Source organism: Echeneis naucrates, chromosome 8, assembly GCF_900963305.1.
Source record: "Echeneis naucrates chromosome 8, fEcheNa1.1, whole genome shotgun sequence".
Taxonomy (NCBI): Eukaryota; Metazoa; Chordata; class Actinopteri; order Carangiformes; family Echeneidae; genus Echeneis; species Echeneis naucrates.
Window position 1 is genome coordinate 11,696,967 of NC_042518.1, and position 23,858 is coordinate 11,720,824.

At 42.6% G+C, this 23,858-nt stretch overlaps 1 protein-coding gene across 1 annotated transcript; it reads right to left on the reverse strand.

Annotated features, from left to right (window-relative positions):
• Positions 1-704: 704 nt before the first annotated feature.
• On the reverse strand, positions 705-22,822 carry nherf1b (NHERF family PDZ scaffold protein 1b). The gene is made up of 6 exons (XM_029507643.1): positions 21,808-22,822; positions 8,140-8,310; positions 6,045-6,198; positions 3,321-3,364; positions 1,647-1,751; positions 705-1,537 (listed from the first exon to the last, which is right to left on the reverse strand). Exons 1-6 carry the CDS (start codon positions 22,390-22,392, stop codon positions 1,400-1,402), a joined length of 1,197 nt encoding a protein of 398 aa, XP_029363503.1. The 5' UTR covers positions 22,393-22,822; the 3' UTR covers positions 705-1,399.
• Positions 22,823-23,858: the final 1,036 nt, after the last annotated feature.

Sequence of the window (23,858 nt, forward strand, 5' to 3'; positions counted from 1 at the left end):
CGCTGATCATTGACTGACAGAAGCATGACGTAAACTGACAGACCCCTCTCAGATGAACGATATCATACTTCATAATACTAGGATAAGTATCTCAGCTTGGCTACTCTGGAGGGTAAGTCTTTTCCCCACATCTTAATAACACCACAGGATAATGTTGTGATGACTGTTTTTATTACAATATAGAAACTGCTTACACAAGCTACAATTCTTCATACAATTTAATCCTTCTGTTTTCAGAACGTCACTTTTCTTAATTTTGGGCAAAATGCGTAAAATCTAGACAAGCACAGACATTCTTTTGGAAATACATGATCTTAAAGTTATATAATTAATGTATTTATAGATAGAAATGCGTAAAAACCTCTCACATGACATTTTCAAAGAGCAATAAAAACCTTCCATTTACTAGAAATGCGAACAGAACAGCCTTCACAGTGGCTATGATGGCAAAGTACAAGGACAGTATAAGTTACACATAATAAACCGTAGTTCACATTTATTCAAAGGATGATATCATGTATACAGATATGAGGGTGAAAGATGGATGACATTTTAGATGAAACTACTTTTACCTCAGAGAGGGACAAATGAAAAAATATACATGATACATGATATATACATAGCTTTTAAGACAATCCACATTAAAATATAATTCTTTCCAGTTTAAAGCCATCAGTAAATATCCAGACTGTCTGCCCCCCCCCCCCCCCCCCCCCAAAAAAAAAAAAACATAAAAAAATCTCAAATGATTTGCATAAGCAGTTTCATGTTAGAAGAAAAAACGAAAGTGAATTATTTTGAAAATAAATTCATCATAGTCCTGTGCCATATGTTTGATCCCCCAAGCTCATAATTGAGTTAATTTGAGATAAATGCTGCTTGGATTGTCAGGCTGGCTTTACAGTATGTGTCTGATCCCACTGTCATCCTCACAGAAGATGATTTTATGCTTTCAATGTTAACATAAAGAGAAGTGGGCCATTAAATGTAGCATTATGATTGACACCTCTTCGTTTTCACAGGCATTGGACGGGGTACACACACACACACACACACACACACACACACACACCCACACACAACCGCACACCCACACCCACACCCACACACACACACACAAGTAGCCCAATACACACATACATGCACATTTTCAACATGGTCCAGTTCTCTTTCATTGGCATATACAGTTTTCATTGTTAGTAGCACATTTTAAGTACAATATCTGCGTTATCATAACATGGAGAGTAACATGAAGACTATATTTTACAGAATTGCTTGAGTTTTGTCTTCTGCCAATAGTTAAACTGCTCTTTTAAAGATATCATGATAAAAATGTCTCTCTTACTCACTGTAATAAAATCGGGTATGTGCCTGTGTGTGTCAGGTGATCTCAGGCATCCTATAGGTTGCTGAAGAGCTCATTTTTCTTGGTCCAGTCCATGGGCGGGGCTCTCTTGTTGGAGCGTTTCTGGTGGGCAAGTTCTTTGACCTGCTGCAGACTCAGGTTGAGAGCTGGGATGGCTTCCGAGAACAAACCCTTGAGAGCGACAAAAATAAATAAATAAAATTGAATGAGTTTATTAACAAGCTCTGTGTATTTCGAAATGAAAAGATTACTGAGCTACAAACAGCTTTCTAAGATGTACCTCAGGCGGGGTAGTGAGCGAGGTGTTCGATGAGGCATTGGATGGAGAGGGACTGATTGACAGCTTTGAGTCCCTCTCTGCAGTTTTGGCCCCTCTGCCATTCACCTGAGAACACAGACACTCTGGATTAGTGTTTGTGTAGGTACCATTAGGAAGCCAGATAGAAATGTGCAGCAGTGTGAAAGTATCAGCCTTTTCTCAGGACTTGGTGCAGCACCAGGTCTCTCCACACTGAGGCAGTCTTGGACTTGAAAGTTTATCCAACTGAGCACAAGTTTTACTTCATGTAGAACTCTAGTCAAGTCAAAATAGAGTATAAAAGCAAATAATGGTCATTTTCCAATGACTTGACTGTGAAAATGTGTCACAATTATTGATCAGTGATACGTTGAGGTCTGCAAGTTTCCACTTGAATATTTTCTGGGTGGGCGGTCGTCAGCTGAGGTCCTGATAAGTGCGTTTTGTGAAAAGTGCTGAGCAGCTCTTCCTGCTTTTTTCTTCTCCACTTACTCATCACTTCTCTCTTCTCTATGTTTTGCAAATGTTAGAATAAACTGGTAAGGATGCAAAAAGAAGCTTTTAAACACCCTCTTAGTGATGGCTGCTACCTGACCTCTCGTATCCCTTCCTCCCCCTCAGCTCTCCAACCTTTTCCACAGGGTCTGTTGAGCAACAAGACAGGGTACATGTAACTTCACTGCTGCACATTCAGCACCCAAGTAATGGGAAGCCAGGGTCAGGCGTCTCTTTGCATATCTGGCTGAACGCCCAAGGATTGGAGGCGGGCACAGTGGACACTGTAAGTTCTTTTAGTTCCTGTTGTATGAAGCATGGTTTGGATTAAGGTTTAAAGTGTCCCAGACACTGTGGTGACCTCAGAAACCTTTGAAAAGCATTCCTGTGATGCCACTGACAACTGAGGAGAACATCAGCGTAGAAATGGAGGTAGTGTGTGATTTTTAGTTGCATTCCTGGTTATACACAGCGCAGCGGTTGAGAAACACACTCAGTCTGATGAGATGTTCACATATGAAGCTGATACCAACAGCCACTTAACTTAGCCGTCTTTGTATTCAACCCAAATACTTCAATGGTTTTAACATGAAGCTGCTACATTTCCAAGGCCTCAGCTCAGAACTGCAGTCTGATCTGTAGTTAACAACTTCACATGCTGGACAATCCTTATTTATTTTCACCAACCTTGGCCAAACCTTTTCAAATAATTGAAGTTAATGAAGTAATGGCTGGGTGGGGTTTTCTACACCACACTTTACAATAAAGACCAGAACCCTCAGACAATCACAGGAAAATCTGTTAAGGCCACGTCTCTGTGGTTAATAACTCACTTCACCAGCCTCTCAGTTCTTTTATGTGGCAAACCACACCTGAAACAAAAAAAGCATGTTACTTTCGAACACTGTTGAAATGACCTTGGCTTGCTGTGCTGCAGTCTGTGCCACATGAGGTGCTGCAGACTGTTCAAAGCATAAGGCTGCACTATTATTGTCCTTTTCTCTGCCAGGAAGGGAAGAAGGAAGTGGCCTCTGTGGGAGACCAACAGCTCCTTGCACACTCTAAAGTTCAAACTCTTCTTTTGGCTGTGCAACAATTAAAACCAAATGAGACCAACACACACTCTCTTTGTGTGGTGGACCTGTTGCTGGTGAATCTTACCTTCTCCTCCATTCCTCCATTAATGACAGGTTCTGGCAGTGGACCTGCAGGCATGAAAAGGACACAAAAATGAGTTGGGCAATGAAAAAAACTAAATTCTTGTCTGTCTGTCTCTGTCTGCCAGCATCAATGTCTTTGTGACTCTAAGTATGTCATGATGCCTACAGTCCTTCAGCAGAGAGCTCCTCTCTGATGGATCCAGAGTCTCTCCGCAGCTCATCTTTCACTCAACCAACACCTATTCTATTACATAGCACAAGTATGAGCAGATCATCTATTATTCACACTTGGCTCATCTTCTATGAGATGGTGCTCTTCTCCTTACGAAGCCTTTAAAGAAATCTGCAGGTTCTCATGTAGGAAATCATTCATGGCCCATGAAGGCATGTTTTACCATAAACATGACTTTGAGCACCTTCCATCGCTGTGAGCCTCAGGCGAGACAGGTTATTTGAAAATAATGAGCAGTTAAAGTAGACAGAAGCTGTTTGAATCTCACAGTTAATCTGAGAGTCTTCCTATGGTTTTGAGTGTGTGTGTGAGTTTTTTGGCCGCGACTCTTAGAAAAGATCTTAATACAGCGGCAGGTCCAGGCTGAGAGGCCATTTGGAGTGAACACCTTGGAAACCAAACAAAAGTGCTGGCCAGCCGCACTGCTGAGAGAGCTACAGTAGTGTGTGTGTGTGTGAGAGAGAGTATTACTGTGAGTTGAAGTTAAGAGTCAGTGTGGGCAGGTGCCCTTTGAGTGGGCAGACTGCGAAGGGCAGGCAGTTACCTGGGAAACACCTCACTGGGATTTATCCCCTCTCATCAGCCGTTATATTTCTACTCCTGCACTGAGTTGAAAAATCTGAGAACTTATTATTAAACATCAACCTCTCATTCAGTCCGAGTGCTCCCATTATACAGTATGCCACAGACAATTCTGTACTCCACTACTGTCAGAAGCAGTTAGCCTATACTTTCAAAGTAACAGCTCAAATATGGCTGCATTGAAAATGCGTATAAAATACTCCGTGTTAAATGCTCGATAATTATTGTGTGTTAAAATGGTGAACATATATTCTCATATGTGAGCGTTTGGTTTTGGATGGTTGGTCAGATAGAAAGATTAAAAGGGATTCTCCAGTATTGTCTGACATTTTATAAATGAAACAACCGATTGATTAGTTGAGAAAATGATTGAATGAAAAAGATTATTAAGATTTGAAATAAGTATTTATTCTGTTAACTTAAAGATCTGAAATCTTCTCTCAGTGATGTTTAATACATTTACTAATAATGAAGGCATCCAAATGATCAGCACAAACAAGTTTAATATCACAAATATCCTCATAAGAATAGTTATTATTTTGACTGACAGAGGATCTGTCACATAACCTAGCGGTTGCCGTGCCAACAGCAGAAAGCACTGGCTTCCTGTCCATCAGAGGACTGATTTCAAAATGCTGCTGTTGGTTTATAAAGCACTGAATGATTTGGGGCCTAAATATGTTTCTGATCCGCTGCTACGTTATCAACCATCTAGACCTCTCAGGTCGTCTGGATCAGGTCTGCTTTCTGCCACCAGAATTAAAACTAAACATGGCGAAGCAGCTTTTAGTTTTTATGCTCCACATGTCTGGAACAAACTCCCAGAAAACAGCAGATCTGCTCCAACTCTCAGCTCTTTTAAATCAAGCCTGAAGATTTTCCTATTTGCCACTGCCTTTTATTAAACCAGTTTTACCAATATATCACTCTGCACTGTAACTTTTATTCTCCTGTTTTATCTATCCCGTTGTTGTCTTATGGTCTTTTTAATTTGAGCTTTAATGTTGTTTTTACATTTTGTTATGTTTTAAGCTTTGTTAAGTTTTTTTTTTTTTTTTTTGAGTTGCATTGTACATGAAATGTGCCATACAAATAAACTTGCCTTGCCTTGTCTAGACTCAGACAGTTGGCAAAGCAGAGGAGACACACACACACACACACACCACCTGCCTGAAGATCAGCTGGCAGGCAGCAGAGGGGATCTCACACAGAGGGACCAAATCACAGACTGTACGAGAGCTCCCTCTGGGGGAGTTGGTAGATATGCCAGGAGCTGTGTACTGTCAGACAGCTCTTAAGCAAAGCACAGCACCCCAACCAGCTCCTGGGTTTACCTTGTCCCTTTGTGTGCCTCATGTTTTTGACGTACACCTGACACTTGCACACAAATACGACTACTTGTTATTTGTTACTCTTAGGTCAATGATGAAGGCCGCAGGACACAGGTCTAACTGTGCCTAACTGTCCTATTATTTTCATGTATAGTTTCAATGTTATATATTAAAGAGTCTGTGAGAAGATGTCCGTATTTCAACTACTGCGATTACAAATGATATTTACTCAGACTGATCTATTTATGTCTGAAAGATTAGCTTTCTCCACAGGACATCACAAAAGGTGAGGGCAGGAAGTGGCTCGGTGTCTCTGTTTGTCTGTGTTTCTTGGCAGAGAAAGAAAGCAGGGGAGAGTGAGAGAAAGAGAGAAAGAAATAAAAGCGAGAGAAGAGTGAAAGACTTTAAATCTACAGGAGCAGAGGAGACAGTGTCTAGAGTCTTCAACATGTTCACTGGCAAAGGCCTGGAGTGAAGCATTACGAGTAAATTGCAGTCGTTCACTCTGTCCTTGCCACATAATTGCAGCTTCGACTGCCTGTCAGTGATGGCAAATCGTCCTAGTCGTGTGACCTCTCACCAGTCAGGTGCTCCGAACTGGGGGCCACTCTGCACCTCTTGAAAAAGGCATCCGTGTTGGGGTCCACCACCAGCAGCCGGGTCTCACTCCCACCGGCTTTAATGGCGGCCACTACTTGTGAATGTGTCTTCCCCTCCACTGACATGCCATTCACCTGACGAGGAGAAGAAAGGATAATTTATTGTTTATCTATTTTTTTCTTTATAGGAAATCTCGGAGTGACGGGAAGTTCTTCAGATAAGTCACTATTGTTTCTTTTTTTCAGCCTGTCCGTCTTTGTTCCCACACAGAAGTGTATAAACTGTTTCTTTTCTTTTCTGTTTTTTTTTTTTTTTTTAAATCACTGTCAGGATTTCTTTCTCAATATTATCACTTTGTCTGCCAGAGGCTCCAGTGCAGGATATCCTGTGTGTCCACGCTACAATGCACGTACGCTTGCGCACACACACCACACACACACACATTTACTTTCAAACTCCATGAAGGTCTGGACAGTACGACCCCATGGCAGCTGTAGTTTCTGAACTACAGTAACTCAATATGCCAGGTGGCTCTCACCCAGACCAGCTGAGTGTTATGGGATAAAATCACCATGGGAAAGCATCTGAGAAATGTCTCTAAGAGTGTATGTGTGTGTGCGCTTAGGTCATAGGGTGGACCAGCATGTCTAAGCCAGTCCCACAGAGGAAGCTGGACAATAGCTGCTTGGCCAGTAACAGTAGTAACAATAGCTGTCCACTCCCCACAAAGCCCTGCTCCCCAGTGGGTGGCGTGGCTGTCTGGGGCCCTGTAGGGGACTGGAAAACCCTCAAAGGACTGCAACACAGACCTGAAACTGAGTGGCTCTTTTAATTCTGCAATCTCTGTCCTTATCCTGCTCTGATTCTTTTTTCATTTTCCTCATTCTCATGGGTCATTCTCGAGGCAAAATGTCATTCGGCGAAGGAGTGAAGGAAGTCTACACAATTGTCCACATCAGTGAATGCACCGACACTCTGGTTTGACCACAAGCTGAAAAAAAAAACTGTAATTTACTGAATGAATCATAGAGTTTCTTTTGTTCTACTGGCTACATAACAGTGGGGGGATGATTGGTTGTATGTTTCGAAACCGATCCAATGAAAGCAAATAAAAATACTTCAAAGGTGACACATAAAGCAGTGTTATAGAAATCTTATCAAACAGGTTAATGACAAAGTTACTGGTTAAACTGAATGTTAAATAGTTTATTTTGAGCGCACCCACTACATCCAGACTTGTAATTTGGACAATTTAAAACATTTCACAATGTAATTTTATATAATTTCTTACATATATGATGTATTGTTCAGACGTAAGAGAAAAAAATAAGCTCTCTTATGTACACGTCTCTCCTTAGGTCTGTCTACATTGTAATAATGCAGGTAGGGCAGACCCCAGACCAGTTCAGAAGCTGCATTTCTGCAGTTTGGGACTTCAGTGACAGCTACAACAAAGTGCCCTAGGGGGTTTAAGACCCCACACAGTGGCCGTTAGTTCACATTACATTTCCCTTAACGCAGAGGGAAAATACCTGATCACTGAGTACAGTATTTACCAGATCTATGGAGTGGATTACTAAACTCAACAATGTTCAAACAAACTCTCAAACTTGCACTTTGTATGTTTACAGTAGAGTTTCACTATGAAAATAAGATACAGATGCAGTATCGATAATGATGACATTGGTATAACAATTAATAAAAAAATACGAATTTATGTCGTGTAACTTTTTAATTGTTTAACTGTGTTTATGTAAAATAAATAGGAGGATCAAAGGAATCATTCTTTGGTTTATTTTTTCCAGTTTAGGTGAGGCCCAACTGGCCCAACACGCTATTCTTCTCTATTTTTACTCCAGTCAAAAGAGTTACTGCTCGCTGTCCAAATAGGAAGTACTGTGTCTCTGTAGGTAACAGGGCGAAGTCGGTGGGTAGGAAGTAGTCAAGGACTGCTTTAACAGAGATCATCTCACCAGAACAGATACAATTTCCCTAAATGCCCCTCTCTATTCACCGTGCTGACTAACACCCCTGCATGGTCGCTCTGTTCTCCAGCATTGACCTCATTAAAGTACCTGCACTATCCTGTCCTTGGCCAGAAGGCCGGCCCTCTCTGCTGGAGAGTCTTCATCCACAGCTCTGATGTACTGGCCCGGCCGCGCCCGCTCGCTGTGCAGATTAAAGCCATACCCGTTAGACCCTCGCTGTATCACACACAGACGTGGCCGCAGTTGAGTACACACCTCCTGAAAGAAAACACAGGTCAGTTAGTACACCGCATGTGACATTGAAGACAGTTAAAAAAAAAGAGTTTTTGAAAATACCTCCACCATGGGTGTCTGTTCAGGAAGAACTAGAGGCACAAAGATAACAGACAGCTCCAGTGAATCATTAACCATGAATATAAAGCCGAGGTTGAACATGCAGGTCGCTGCTGCATGCTGATGTACTGTGTAGCTTATTTTTAACAATCATGAGTAAACTAGAGCTACAGCTTGACTCCACGTGACTCCAGCTCCTTGTCAGGAAGGAAGAGGGTCTTGGAGCCATGTAATTGGAGGTCTGCTCTGAAGGTTTGTGGAGAATTTGGGGAGGGGGTACAAGAGGAAGGGACCTGTTCCGGTGTAGTCCGCAGCCCTACCCATTCCAAGGCCTGAGAAGCACAATGGAAGCTGGGTGTTGACTTCTGACCGCCTCCCCTCACCCTGTCCCCTCCAGTCCCACTCTGGGATGGCAGGAAGAGTTAAAGCTGTATTGTCATCCAGGAAAAAACTCAAGCTCAATCCCAGAACCTCCCTTCCGCTGTGTGGATGAAGCAGTTTCTTTATTTAGAAGAAAATGCTTTAATGGCTTTGTCATTGAAAAGGCAAGAACACAGTAAAGACAGGAGAGCTGGGGGAGATTTGACTGGTCAGTGTGACCGAATCAGACCTGACACTCCCTCAACATCAGAGCGGCTCAACCCTCCATCACCTCAACAGAAGACAATGAACAATTTCAAATTAGTCTGTGATGAGTAATTTCTTCTGAAAAAACCAACTGCAGGCTGACCGCGTACAACAAACAATCACAGGACATAATTTAACTGCAGACATTATCACAAAAAAGGTCATGATTTTCTCTCATACAGATCATTCACTGTATTATATGAGCCATTTTTTTGGGCTAAGACTCCACCCCTCTCTGCCAAGATAACCTGGAAAAAAAGAAGAAGTCAGTTAACAGTTTTGTGCAACATCATCCATCATCATAGTTGTTTTCAAAGCACAAAGTATCTTTGTGCAAAGAGCGTGCTGAGCCTCAGGAGTATGTGCTGAACGTGTCCCGTACATCAGATATGCTCATGATAAGAGCTCTGCAGTTGCTGTTTCCTCCTGCTGACAACGGATTGAACACAAAACAGTACTTTTTGCAAATAAAAGCTGATGAAGCAGTTATATGAAGCAGTGTACGTGACACTCCCACCTGTGTGTCTAATTACTGCTCCTTCCTCCTCAGCAAGAGGAGGACGGCTGAATTTCAGTGCATTTTAGTTGTTCTGATAGCAGAACAGTGAATTAAGTCTGATGCTTAACACACTGCAAGGAAAAATATTTACAATTTAATGTTTAAATTAGTTAGTGTTGTTGTCCCCCAGGTTCGGTTCCCGGCCTGGGGCCTTTCTGTGTCCCCCCCCCCGTGTCTGCGTAGGTTTCCTTCCACCATCCAAAGACATCATGTTTGGGTCCATAGGTCTGAGTATGAGTGTGAGTGGTTGTTGGTCTCTGTCTGTCTCTGTGTGTTGGCCCTGTGATGGACTGGTGACCCGTCCAGGGTGAACCCATCCTCACCCAGTGTGAGCTGGGATTGGCTCCAGCAACCCGCTGTGACCAGGGAACAGATACGAGGTAAAAGATGAATGAATGAATGGCTGTTTAAATTATTGGCAGGTGGTTGAGCGGTTGGTGCGCACGCCACATTGTCACATTGTTCTGGGCTCAATTCCGACTTGGGCACCAATGCTTCATGTCAAAAAAATAACAGCTTGAATCATCAGGCAACTCATCGGGTGCTCTTACTGCCATTAGTTGCCCCTGTACTGGGAGAGAGTGTGAAGGAGGCTCTGGCAGTGACAACAGAGCAGGGTTTGTGTTGGGAGAGGACAGGAGGGCAGAAGAATCTCCACGAGGGTCTGAAATCTGTGGAATCTGCTGAACATGCACTGGCCATGAAGGGAAGCGAGAACCCACTATGTGTCAATTGTCTGTTTGCACAAGTGCAAGCTTTCTGCTCGATGTTGCTCAGATTACTTATGTTAACAACATCAACAAAAACACAAGTTCTCCTTAATGTTATAGAAATCTGATATAATCTACTGAGCTGACTGATCATAATGGCTCTGTGCACTCATATGTTTGTGTGACACTCTGTTACTACACGTAAATTGGACAGGTTTGGCCTTGGCCTACAGTCATCTTAAAACAGGAACATTTCTGAACTTCCGCTAACTCTTTATTTTGTTTTGAGTATTTTCCAGATCTGAAAGCATCTCTGACTGTGTCATGTGTGGAAGGGAAATACAGACTAATACATTTGCGAATGCCAAGTCTTGGCATTTGGTTGTCATTTGGTTATAGTACGCTTGAGGCAAAGCTTTGAGAAGACTGCACTCTCTTTTGTAATGTGATGCGTGATGCAAAGCTCTTATTCATTCTAGGGGGTTTCAAAAAGCAAATGAAAAAAAGGCTTCTTTAACCATCCAGCAAATCATTTCAGACACTACCAGTGTGACATCTTGACATCTATTTCTTTACATGGCTGACTGTTTGTGTGTTTCCACTCTATTGTGTGAAAAGTTCCTCTCGGCCCAGAAAAACTGGGTTTGAGATGGACATGCTCTCCCAGTGACACAAACTTTCCTTTTTGAGGAGGGAAGTGTTGAACAGGAACTGTTGACACATCTTCCCTTTGTATGCTTCGTTGTGTGCTGGCTCAACTTCCTGACATGAAAGAGAAAGCAATAGACAAACAGAGCCAAATATACGCGCAAATACACATACGCATACAGCCTTGCTTCCATGAAAGAGGAGGCTTTCATTTATTAGCACATAGAAGATGAAGTATTAGTGAAACATTAGTGAAGCCCAATAAACAATGATTTAGAATTGTTTGTATTTCCTATCTACATTTTCATCCCAAAAGAAAGCTTGAATGTAACATTTTTATTTTATCCTGGCAATTCTCTGCCATTCATTAGCTCATGAGGAGGTACAAGGAAAGAGAGTGAAGAGGGCAAGGATCAGGTTGAGCAAATAACCTAATAACTATGTAAATACGCCAAAATCAATATAGTAATATTAAATTCATGTTTGTTTGTTTGTTTGTTTGGAAGTTACACAATTTGATTCATTTGGTTATAACTATTCAGCACCAATCAGATGTATGTTTATTTGCAATACCTTGTCAGGACCAATAACGCGGTAGATTATTGATACAGTGGCAACATGTGATGGTTTGAATGAATTCAATTCTTTATTGTTTAAGGAAAGGTTTGGAATCAGGGAAATATTTTGTTTGTCTGCTAATGCAGTAAGGCTGTTTATGGTTTGCTTAGTGAGACCATTTGATCATGATACCTTTTGGTTTGTCTGTTGTCAATAATACTTTGGCACTAACTTAATACTCAACTGTCAGTAACTATCATCACTGTAGTATCAGCCTGACTCAGGTGGTTACAAAAACTTTACAATGGGCCGAGCGAATAAAGAGAAACCAGTTCCTTTTCTGGAAAAGCTACTTCAATCTAGTTCCTGCTGCTGCTTGACCACAGCCTCTTTCATTCAGTTACTCCATCTCTCAGGCAGCTGATGTACCTTAACTGCAGACTTTGGCACGTAAAAATAAGGACTTGCTTTGAATACCAATCACTCCAAAACAACAGCAGGGCCGATTTTAATATTCTCAAAACACACCTCTGACTCACACGGCTGCTCAGTACAAACTCAGTACATCTGTTGCTCCAGTTTCTTTGTTTTTAAGATGTTGAGTTTACAGGTTCCCAACTCAGAGGCTGATGTAACTCTGTTTTTGACATGTTCCTGGTTTTCCTCAGGAAGCACAAATCACCAGGAGATAAGATAAGAGGAAAAAACTAACAAGCATGTGCTCAAACTGCAGCACCTAAAATCACAGATTCTTCTAAAGATATATCTCTCAACTCTACAATAAAGTGCTGATTTCAAAATTTTTACAAACCAACGTTCAAGTCTGTAGAAACAAATGTTATCCTCAGTCCAAACATAATTTCCTACCATGTGAGGAGCCTTTAATGTAAAAAAACAAACCTAGTTGGTGAGAAGGCATGAAACTGCTGCTACTATCAATTTTCCATCATGCTCACATTTAATATTATTAATAATTTCATTAGTCTATAATAGAGAGCAAACTCAAGTATCACTCTATCACATTAGCAGCTCTGTGAGGCTGCACCTTCATCACTACAGAAAAAGTCTGAGTCTGCTTCTCCAATTTATGAGTCTGAATGCCTACAATGCCCCAGTTCCAGTTCCAGTCCCAGTCATGAGGACTCAAATCCAAGACGATTACAACTCCAAAGACCATATTTGTCCTTACAAAATGTCTTGTCAGTCCGATATTCCAGTCCAAACCAAGCGGTGGACCAACAGAACCCACTTCACCATCAAGTGTCATACCCTACTAGCAACTAAAGAACAATAAATATCAGAATTTATGTAAAAGTTGTTCCACCAGACGACAGTGCCTCAAAGCTACTGCTGGGTGACAGTTTGACATGCCAGACTGCCTGATTTACATCTTCTAAAGCCCCTCTGGAAGTATTAAAAGGAAACATCTACCCCTTCCTACCACAATAATCATCCATGATGTTGATCAGTCTTTGACTCAGTCACTAGAGATTTGCATCTGCCAGACTCCTGCTGATTCATTTTGACAGAGGAGAGGCATGGAAGGCAGTCTGTGTGTGTGTGTGTGCGTGGAAGACAGAAAGATGCCAGGGGCTGCAGCTCTGCCACTCACCCTGCCAGTTACTTCATATTTTCCTCCATGAATGGCCAGACAACTGATGTGTGACGGCAGGCGTGAATAAAGAAGCACACATATGAGCCATTTATTACTGCAGGCTTGTGTCATTGCTGCACAACTCCTGGTCTGACTCAACTACAAAAATAAAAAAAAAAAAGGCCACAAGCTGTATTGAAATTATATGATTTGAAATACATCAGTCAACATGTCACAGTGACTCACAGAGGTTCTTCTTCCACACAAATGGCTACTGATAACAACAAGGAATCCCTTGAGTCCTGCAAATCATCGACTGAAACCTGTCACACTAAGCTGAGCTCTGCATACAGACATGCCATTTCAAGCAGTCTGTTTTTCATCGCCCTGTCCTTCTGCGGCTTACTTCATCCCCCCTGTTGTTCTAATAAGAGAAGGCAGCTCTCCCATGAGCTCAGCCTCTTTGGTCGGTGTAAAGAACTGCCACCAAACACACTGCCGGGCACCACGGTTACACAGTGACATCGGTCCTTGTGATTGCCATGCTTAAGTTTTTGATAGAGGTTAACAGCCTTCGGGAAAGACTTAATAAATGTTTGATATCAACCTGGTTCCTTTTTAACCGCTTTGAGTATACGGAGCGCACCACTTCCTCAGGCAAGACTGGGGCGTTGGGTTTCAAGCTGGACTATTGAACCAGCTGCGAAGCAGGCAGAGGGGGTAACAAAGCCCCCCCCCCCCAACTCTTCTATTTGAGAATGGGACAAACTAACTACGCGACTAGCTAGAGAAAGAAAGAAGTTTCAGCTCAGGGTTCTCATTAAATTAGACTGTTTCAGCTGGTAACCATACCAAATAGAAAAGCAAGTCTTCATACCAAGAGAACAGACTCTGATAAGAATAAGCGGAGTGGTCGAGATAACCAGAGAGGTCTGGCCATTCCTAGAGGATGCTTCAAAACACCTTTGCTTAAGAGTCTTCAATATCATTTCGAGATTATGTCAGCCCAACGATGTCTGACAGCTTTTGTCCTATCTTTAAGAAAGGAGTCGATCATTTTTGTCTCTTAAGTTCCTAAATTGCTCCACCTTGGCTGTCACACACAAAAAATACTATCTGATGCAAGATGACACATGTAGATAAGGTGAGGAAGGAAATTTTGAAATGTCGATTACTGAACACTCAGTGTTGAGTTTCACAAAGCAGAATCTTTTTTTAAAATCACTTTTACGTGACATGACTCCCGCTCAACATAACATTTATCGGTTTCACATTTTGTGAAAGCAAAATGTGTTTCATTTAAATACTGATGCTACTTTAAGTTTTCTGTCAAATCAAAGCCATCCAATGTCTATTCATGCATGCCAATGAATTAAAATTGCTTACTTGCATTTGACTTAGTGAGAGTTTACATCTCAAGGCAAATTTTTTATCCAGTTGCCTCAGCTGGACTTGTTGCTTCCTGCTTTTAGCCGAGCACGTAGGTGTAGAGCAACATGACGATGATGACATTAACACAAAAAGTCATGGCTCTTACTCAAAACATGCCTCGCAGTTGCGCATGTGATGCTGAAGATTAGTATGAACATAACTTATCAATGGATGAAATATGTAAATGATGAGGCTGTTTTGGTATCTTCAGAAATAAAGGGGACTTGTATTAGTAATTGTAGTTTACACAAGTCCACATGACAGAGACATGTTAGCAGCTTTGACAGGCTCTAATTTGGTCACAATGTGCTGAGGCATATGCCAGTGGCAACACAACGCTAACATGTTTAACAACATTATGTTTTTAATGTTCAACATCTTACTTCTATGGAGTTGGGGGATAACGTTTGTTCATAGATACAGCAAAAATGAGGCTGACACAAAGAAATTGAGGAGGAAAGTGAGGAGAGGAAAATGTAACAGAATTTCAAAGATATTTAAGTGTTTTGCGATTTTATACTATTTTAGTGAATGTAAATACTCTATGAACGTCAACAGTGTGTGGTGTCTCTGTCATATACAGCATAAGGGGAGGTGGCTATCTGGGGGGTGAGTCTATTTCAGGGCGAGCAGCAGCTCATTTCCCCCTCCACCCATGTCAGGGTGCGGCCCTCCGGCTCATTGTCCAGCTGGGGTGGTGAACCTTCAGGAGAATGGAGAGGGAAATGGAATGTGGCATTGTAGAGTCTCCGTCCGGCATCTCATGAGACCCAGCCACTAGTCAACCCCCCAACCCATACACCCACACACACACACACACACACGCACGAATGAAAAGAAGGGTTCAGGTTCCACCCCTGATCCGCGCCACATTGGCCTTAGTTGTGGGGAAAGGACAGTAGTGCTGTTGTTTGAATTGACGTCACACAGAAGTCTCACAAAGAGAGAGAGTGCTGTGATCTGAGACCTAGCCTGACATGTTGCCCCTATTGATTATTTGTTGTGCATCTAATCAATAGAGCAATATAATGATCTAATGTGACGTGCTGCAACTTAATCTTTCCTTTTCTCCAAATTTGACCCTTGTCACAGCTCTTAGTTGCTGTAGTTTGTGACTGTCTGATTTTTGAGCACCGGTACATGCAGCCTTAAGGGTCTGCATTAAAAGCTGGTACCAGGGCACCCTGGAGGCCTGTGGAATTTAGGATGCTGACCATGTAATTGCACCATCAACAAGGCTGGATGGCGACCTTTGTTGTATGTCCCCCAGCCTATTCTCTCTCCTCTCATTTCCTGTTATTGCTCCTTGGTCTGCTGTGCAATAAAAGCAAAAATGTTCTAAAAAGCTTTATAAAAACCACGTGTCCTAAACCTATCACACACACCCACACTCTCACTCATTTGCACTGCAAAAAAAAAAAAGTAAATACGGTGGATTAAATGTGCTGTTGATGGGCACAACTGTAACGTAGAAGCTCCTCGCAACTGAAAAAAGAGCTGGAGTCAGTCAAACCTCCAGGAAAATCACACATACAGTTTCCTTTCTGTTGCAGCGACAGCTCAACATACAGTATCTGTTCCTTTTAGCAAATAGTGAAGTAGTTAAATCTTTTGTATACTCACTGCTCAGTGTGATACAGCAATTACTGTGTATCACATATTGTACAGAATGAGGATGTAGTGTGGATGTGAGACCTTCATTACTCTGTGGAGTTCTTAATGCTTCCTATGGATTGCATATAGAGTATTTAGACACACTCATCTATGCACACACTGTTTTCTATGAATTTGGAGGTTCACGTGTTTCTAGCATGTATTTGACATCTTGATAAACACTTGTCTTGGGTGGTGTTCTATGATAGTATGGTATCATGAGCTTTTCCCGCCCATAAAACATACAAGAATGTGTGTTGATGATGGATGTTGACTTGTCTATTGCAAACCAAATCTACCTGTGAGTACAAACAAAGGAGCTTCAACTTCAACAGCTTCAATTAAATGTTACTCTTCCCCTAATCTTCATTCACCTGTTAGAGAACAGTGGAACATGTTTTATCAGTGTATTCCTTTTCAATTATCTGCTATCGACTCAGGAGGTTGGGATAAATAACTAAAATCTTCTGAAATCATTTTGGCACGGTGATACAGATATAAGAAATTGAAATATTTTAGGGTTGAATGTAAAAAGATTTTCATGAATGCGATAAATATTTCACTTTATAGTTTGGATAATCTCATATTACAGATTAAATATAAAAGGGTTAAAACGTTAACTTACATTTTACTTACAGTCTTGCAGCAATTTGTTTTATTATTTCAGTGCATGTGTGTGTGTGACCACCACCAGCCCTCCTTGGAAGCTGGTTTGTTGATCTTTATCAAGTGAAATGACATTTGTGTGGCAGGGAGGGCAGAGGGTTTCTGTGCAGATGTCTGGAGAGATGGGAGTCTAGGTAGGTGAAGGTGTCCCAGCAGAGGAGCTGAGTCAAAGATAGCGTACATAATGATGGAATAAGAGAGCGGCTCAGCCCATTTTAGGCAGGATTCATCAAGTGAATTCAACAAACTTCATTCAAACAATGAAGTGCCCAACACCCACCGCCCTGTCTTATCATGTGGACTATTTCCCCTGAAAGACACGGCCCAATGATCAACAAAGGGCAGGGAAGGGAAGGGTGACTCCCGAAGCTTAAGCACTGTGCGTACTTGCACACACTGTACAGATATAGAGGCCACAGATGCACAAACGTATGAGAAAGTGTTTACTGTAGCAGAGCGTGCCGCCATTCTGAAAGCATCATGATGATACTGTGAGACACAAAGACACACACTCCATTAGCCGAACACAGCTGGAACAGGACACAATGGCTCCAATGATAACAAGCAGACAGAGCAACTATCAGCTGAGATAATGTTTTTTAAACTGTGATTCAATGTTTGTTGATGGAATCCTATTAAGCAGACGTCTTTTAAAGTTTAATATGCTATATATCATGCTTTCAGCTGCTGCCCTTACTCACATATATATGTTTTCATTTGTTCATTCATTTTTATTTATTAGTAAAGGGACTATATACAATATTAAATATTGTGTTGTATTATACAAGATTTAGGGGAAAGCCAATTTTCACATCCATGATGAAGCAGCTTATATAACTTTTCCATTCTAGTAAACTGTCCCACAAAGAGCTGCAGGCCCTCTCACTGCTGGCCTGGGGATCAAGACGATGAGGTGTGTTGAATCTTCCCCCCAAAAAAAAAAAAAAAAAAAAACAATGACAGGAAACCAGGAAATTTCCTGGGGCCTGTACAAAGACCAAGACTCCCACAGACATAGCAGCAGGCGGCCAGAAACACCGACCATCCTGGCTCAAATAGTCAGTGTAGGTGTGGCCACTGTATTCCATGACAAATCATCATTGACCATGACGTCTCTTCTATTAACAGAAAGTCTTATCCATGAGCTATTCCTGAAGGTCATTACATCAGATATCAGCGTGTGTATATTTGATGGTTAAAAGTAACCCTCAAACATGTAGTAATCCCACCCTTCTGATTAAGATATGTCGGCGCACAGAAAGGAATGTCACACGGATGTGATGTTGCCTCCCCTGTGCCATGAACTACAGACACATATTCAAAGCTGAATGATCCTTTCAAAAGAAAAAGCATTTCACTGCTTTGATTGGGAAAACACATGGTGAGGTTCAGTGTTTGCTTCAGGCAACACACGTGGACTGTTATCATGAGCTGTGGCCAGCACATCACAACCCAAAGTCAGTCCTGTGCGAAGAAAGCCACGTAGTGGAGACAACACAAAAACAACCTTGCAAAAATCAGCTTGAGACAGATTTCTTAATTTCTTAGATAAAAACTTGTTGTCCCATGCAGTTAAAGATACACACTTTCTATGTAAAGCTGGTGGAAAGGAAAGACTAGCCTGTATGGTGAAGCTTCAAGCCCTTTAATGAGCAGGTTTTTAACATCCAGATTAGAGGAGAGAAGCAACAACTGAGGTGGAGATCATTATAAAGTCGCCTTCATGTCTCAGTTCAGGCCATATGAATGATTTTAATGTGGATAAAGTAGAAGGAGCAGAAATCTTAAACACACACTCACACTTAGAGAAACCAGATCTCATACAACCACAGTCAATTTCATCCAACACAACCATTCTTCCTCTCCTGTAATTAGTGATTAAAGATTGGCTTATGTAAGCAGCCAGCAGTCTCGAGGAAGACGCTTCTCACCCTCACACTCTCTCAGAGTGAATCACTGGAATGAAAGCAGAAACAGCGTGATCAAGTAAATGCAGCTTCTGAATAATACATTTCCATGCAGATTAAAAGTTCCTGGTGACCATGTTTGAAACAAACAGCCAGGGCAAATACTTTTCCAAATGGGTTGTGCAACATTTTGACAAAGCCTGCGATTAATTCATTATTTCACTCATTTGACAATTACTTCCTTAAATAATTGACTTATTATTTGGTATATAGAATATCAAATGAAAAATATAAACTCTGAAGACGATTTATAACACGATTTCTTTCAACTGACTAATCCAGTGAATCATTTTATTCATTCATCAATGATTTGCACAAGACAGAAAAGACTCAAATGTAAACGAGTCTGCACAAGTCTTTCCCTGGAAGAGCTGATGGAGGTTAGAGAGAGCAGCCACTGTTACTTCACTGCACAACACAATGGCTGACTGAAAATTTTACTGCCTGGTAAACCAAACAACGACCTTTGGAACAGTTTTTTGTGTGTTGTTCCATGATGACGACAGTGGCTCCTATTTTCTTCACCATGCCATGACCTTAATCACTGCTCATCCAGTTTTTGCACCTCCCCTGCACTGTCTCACTTACGCCTACCTCTACCCTCACACATGCATATGCATCACATGGATTTCACACTCAATCACACACACACACACACACACACATCCGCACACAACATCACAGTAACCATGGCAACCTTGATCGAGGCTCCTCAGTTACTGGAGAGGGTGTTGCTCTTCGAACCCTCTTTTGTGTCGCTTCAAAGACAAGGCCATACTGGCAGTGTGTAGACGTCAGTGTGACTTTTAAACCAGAGCGGTATGTGTCTTACAAGGCCATACATGAGTGTGTTTGTACTGAGAGGGCTCTGTGAATGTATGTGTGTGTTTGTGTGAGTGTGTGGCATTGGCTGGGCCACAGGGTTCGGGCACAGGAATGCCAGACAGGATGCAGGATGAAAATTCCAGAAAGAGAGGAGTCGATGCAAAACAGACCCTGAAGTTCCTCTGACTATAACATAGACACAGAACAGACTGTAGCCTGGATCCCTTCGGTCCAATTTACACTTTCACACACTCTAATATGTCTTCTTCTCTCCCTGAGTGACTGCCTCGGTGTCTGCAATCATGGTTTTTCTACATTCAGCATTTGTATAAAGAACCATTTCCAGCTGAGCTCCCTTCTGGGCTACTTCAGGTGTATTAACACTTGATGAAATGTAAATCCAAGTGGTTAGGAGTGCCACTGTTTGTTTCAGCGCCATTTCCCTCTGGGTTGCGTGCCAGTGGGTCCTGTATTGCCACAGGTCCATTAGGCCATGTGCAGAGACTACAGAAACAAACACATGAACAATAGCTGTATATTCCTATGCCAAACAACACACCCCAGCAGTTCTCAAGTGCTGTGTATAAATGTGGGCCTTAAACAGAAACATAACTCCAAAGGGCCCAGCACGCTTTGGATGCAAAAACTGTTGTTACACAGTTATTATGGGGGAAAGGGGCTGTGAGGGGCTGTGTGTGGCAGTGAGTGGCCACTTATGACAAAATGTCAGCCACTGCATTCAATTCTGCAGGAGACCTATAAAAATTACTCTGAAAATCATTTTTTATTTTAAATTGCAGCCTTTAACATATTTTACTTTCACTCGTGTTTGGAACTACTGATCAGTTATTCAAGAACAATATAAAATCCCAATCAATGATAGATCTTATTTCAGTTGTAATGCAGTTTAAAAAAATTAGCAAGCAAATAGATTGGCTAAGAGCAGTAAATTGATCCTTTAAGTTGTTGAATTATTCTCATTGTTGATAGTATAATATCTTTCAGCACAAAATACACAAAAAGAAAATGATGCAACCTTCGATGCTGTACTTATTCATGTACTAATTCAGCTAGCTTGGCTATTTTCTATGTACAGAAACTGAAGCATAAAACATTAATTTTATAGTAGATTTTCGCCACAGCCACTCTTGGTTCTTCATCCTTTTCCAAACGTTGTGCTAAAAGGAGATTCATACTATGGACAAGAAGGGGAAATGCGGTATTAACTGTCTCAACCAACTCTCACCAACAGAGCAACTTTATCTGGTTAAATGACTATTCTCTAACGCCTAGGAAGTAAGAACAAGAACTCCTGGTGACATCGCTTACTTTCAGAGTGTCACTCCCTCAGGTGTCCCTCAGACACAGGGAAGACAGAGGAAGATAAACAGCCAGAAAGAAGAAGAAAGAGAAAAGAGCAGATCAGGGTCATCACTGCTTCTTATACAACCCTTCTGGCTCTGCATTTCAAACCCACCTCGCTCCCACCCACAGTGAAGCACCGAGGATAAGAGTCGGGCACAGACTTAAACAGCCTCAGGGGTAAACATCCAGGATGCAGCCGCAACGAGGGGGCACAGATGTTCTGGACTGGAGAGACACACTCCTCCTCAAGTGCTTTCTGAAGGCCCTGAGTTCACACACACGCACACTGACAGCAGGAGAAGATAAAGGGTGGACCCAGAAAGTGGCCACTGCAGAGTCCGACTGCACCCATGTAGTTTCACAGACAAAGTTCAAAGGTCAAAACTAAAAAACATCTTTCTGTGGGATTCATTCTGAGGAAATTTGCAAAAAAAAAAAAAAAAAAAATGCACTAAATTGTTTCCTGCCAGTTGTTGTGGTTGAGCACTGTCAAATGTTTAGTCACACAATGACTGCCAGAGCCTAAATCGAACAAAATGAGTTACTGAGAGGCGAGGTGAGCAACACCTGGAGTTGACAGAGGGGTCATGGTCTAGTCTGGTGTTCATGATCCAGGTTGCTCACCCACAGCAAATGTCCAGCCAGCAGACCCTGCCCCTGGCATGTGGGGGCAGTTTCCAGTGCTGGCCATGACACAGCACCTATTATCTGCCGCAAGTGGTGCATTCAGGGGCCACTTCTCATCTGAGTGTTGGGATTGAAAGCACTTGTGAAGATGACGGTTCACAAACTTTTTTCTGCGCTTGTTTGACCTCTCACCTCAGAGTTGACGCTCAGCTTCTTCTCGATGTGTTGGTGGATGTCTCCGTTACTCTCGGGGACCGGTGTTGACTCCCGGGGTGTCCTCTCCTCCTCCTCCTCCTGCCGGTGCTGCTGCCCCGCCACCTCCACCTCCACCTCCTCCGGCTCGTCCCGCCTGGGAAGCCGCTCGACGCCGTTTTCCGTCCCGTCCACCTCCGTGAACTCCTTCACCTCCTCCTCCTCCTCCTCGTCGAAGGGTAAGGGGACTCCGTCGGTGACATACTCCTTCAGACACTTCATGTTGTGTTTCTTCAGCAGCTGCTCCGTGTCCGGGTCCACCACTATGAGCTCCAGCCGGCCGGCCGTGGCTCGTATCCGGGACACGACCTGCTGGTGGCTCTCGCTCTCCACGTCCTCCCCGTTCACGAACACCAGCCGGTCTCCGGCGCGGAGCCCGGAGGTCTCCGCCGGGCTGTCGGACTCCACCAGCCGGATGAATTGCCCCGTCTTGCCCTTTTCCCCGTGGAGGTGGAAGCCGTAGCCGTTGTCGCCCTTCTCCAGCGCGCAGAGCCGCGGCCGCAGGTACTGGCTCTTGCTCGGCATGGTCGGCTTCAGTCCGCTGCTGTTCGGACCTGTTGCTCCTTCACAGTGGAAAGGACCAGAAGGACCTGCTCAGGATGCTGTCGAGGAGGGAGGGGGTGTGCGAGTGAGTGCTACCCCTTTAAAAATAATGAGAATTATATATATATATAAAGCTACAAAAACACCAGACCCCCGCCCTCTTGGCCAGATCCGTCCGTGGGAAAACGCTGCTGGTGTTTGTCCCACCGTGCGCTCAGTCCGCATCCACCACAGATCCACAGATCTGGTCTGATCTGATCCTGATCCTGATCCGGATCCTGATGTGGTCTGGTCTGGTCCACGGGCAGACCCCTCTGTCACAACGTGTCTCGGAGAGAAGAGGATCCAGATCCGGGACGCCGATTCGAGGCTGCTCAAACTCACCCAGCAGTCGCCTCCGCTCAGTCTGGCGACAAAAGTAGACAAGCCACTCAGGAAGAGGGAGGTGCGTTCACGGACCAGCCCAGCAGACCGCTTCATGCCAATATGGGAGGAATGGATGAGTAAACACTAAACCGAGGCTGAGCAGTAAAAGACTGGAGCGCAGGAGTTTTCTTAAATCGTGTTTATTTGGCTTTTGCATTCTCTCTCCTATATGATCAGCACTTTTTGGTACATAAAGTTTTGTTTCAACACTGTCTGTGTGTGATTATTATATATTATATTGTAGCCTTCTCACACCTGAATTCATTTGATTTGCATTCATTTTTTTTTCTGTGATATATAATTTGCCACAAAAACGGAACCAAATTTAATATAAACAAGACTGCTAGTTGCAGTAGATGCCAGAAATAATACAAGATTTTTTGTTCAAGTGCTAACAGTCACAGAGCACTTCATAATGACCTTTTTCGGATATCTCTCTAGAGATTGAATTCAAATCAGAACATCAGTGTGCACAAATTAGGCCTCATGTGAACCCTAAGTAAAGATAAATGTCTTAATAGTCAGTGTCAGTTTTGAAACAGTCAACTCAGAGCCACTTCTGGCCATTCAGAGATACACTGTGAAAACAGACTGTGTCCTGGCAGGAAGCTCCAGGCAGGATTTGACTTTTCAGCTGAGACTGCTTCCAGACCTGATAGGAGGACAGTGAGAGGATATCTCCAAGCTCTCCAACATGGAAATTTAAAACAACTGAAGCATCAACGCTCATAGCTACAGCAAGTTCAGCACATATAGCAGGCAGTTTTGCTGTTAATGGGAAGTAATCCAAAATAACAAACTGAGTTGGGTTTTTTGTATGTTAGTTTGTTTTTCTCACAGTATAGAATGAGGAATGTACGGGCACCTTCATGTGCCTGCAGTGTGACTCATAGCTGAGTGGGAGAGGAGGCGAGCTGTGTTAACATGTGCATCCCAATACAGTGAATCATGAATGTGTTCATATAATACCCACTAAGTACACTGACAGAAACTCACTGCACCAACAGTAGCAACAAAAACTT

Coding starts and splice junctions, on each gene's coding strand:
- nherf1b (XM_029507643.1), bottom strand. CDS start 22,392: ATGCCGAGCAAGAGCCAGTACCTGCGGCCGCGGCTCTGCGCGCTGGAG. Junction 3,365..6,044: donor CAGTTCGGAGCACCTGACTG/GTGAGAGGTCAC, acceptor TCATGCCTGCAG/GTCCACTGCCAGAACCTGTC. Junction 1,752..3,320: donor ATGGAGGAATGGAGGAGAAG/GTAAGATTCACC, acceptor CTGTGTTCTCAG/GTGAATGGCAGAGGGGCCAA.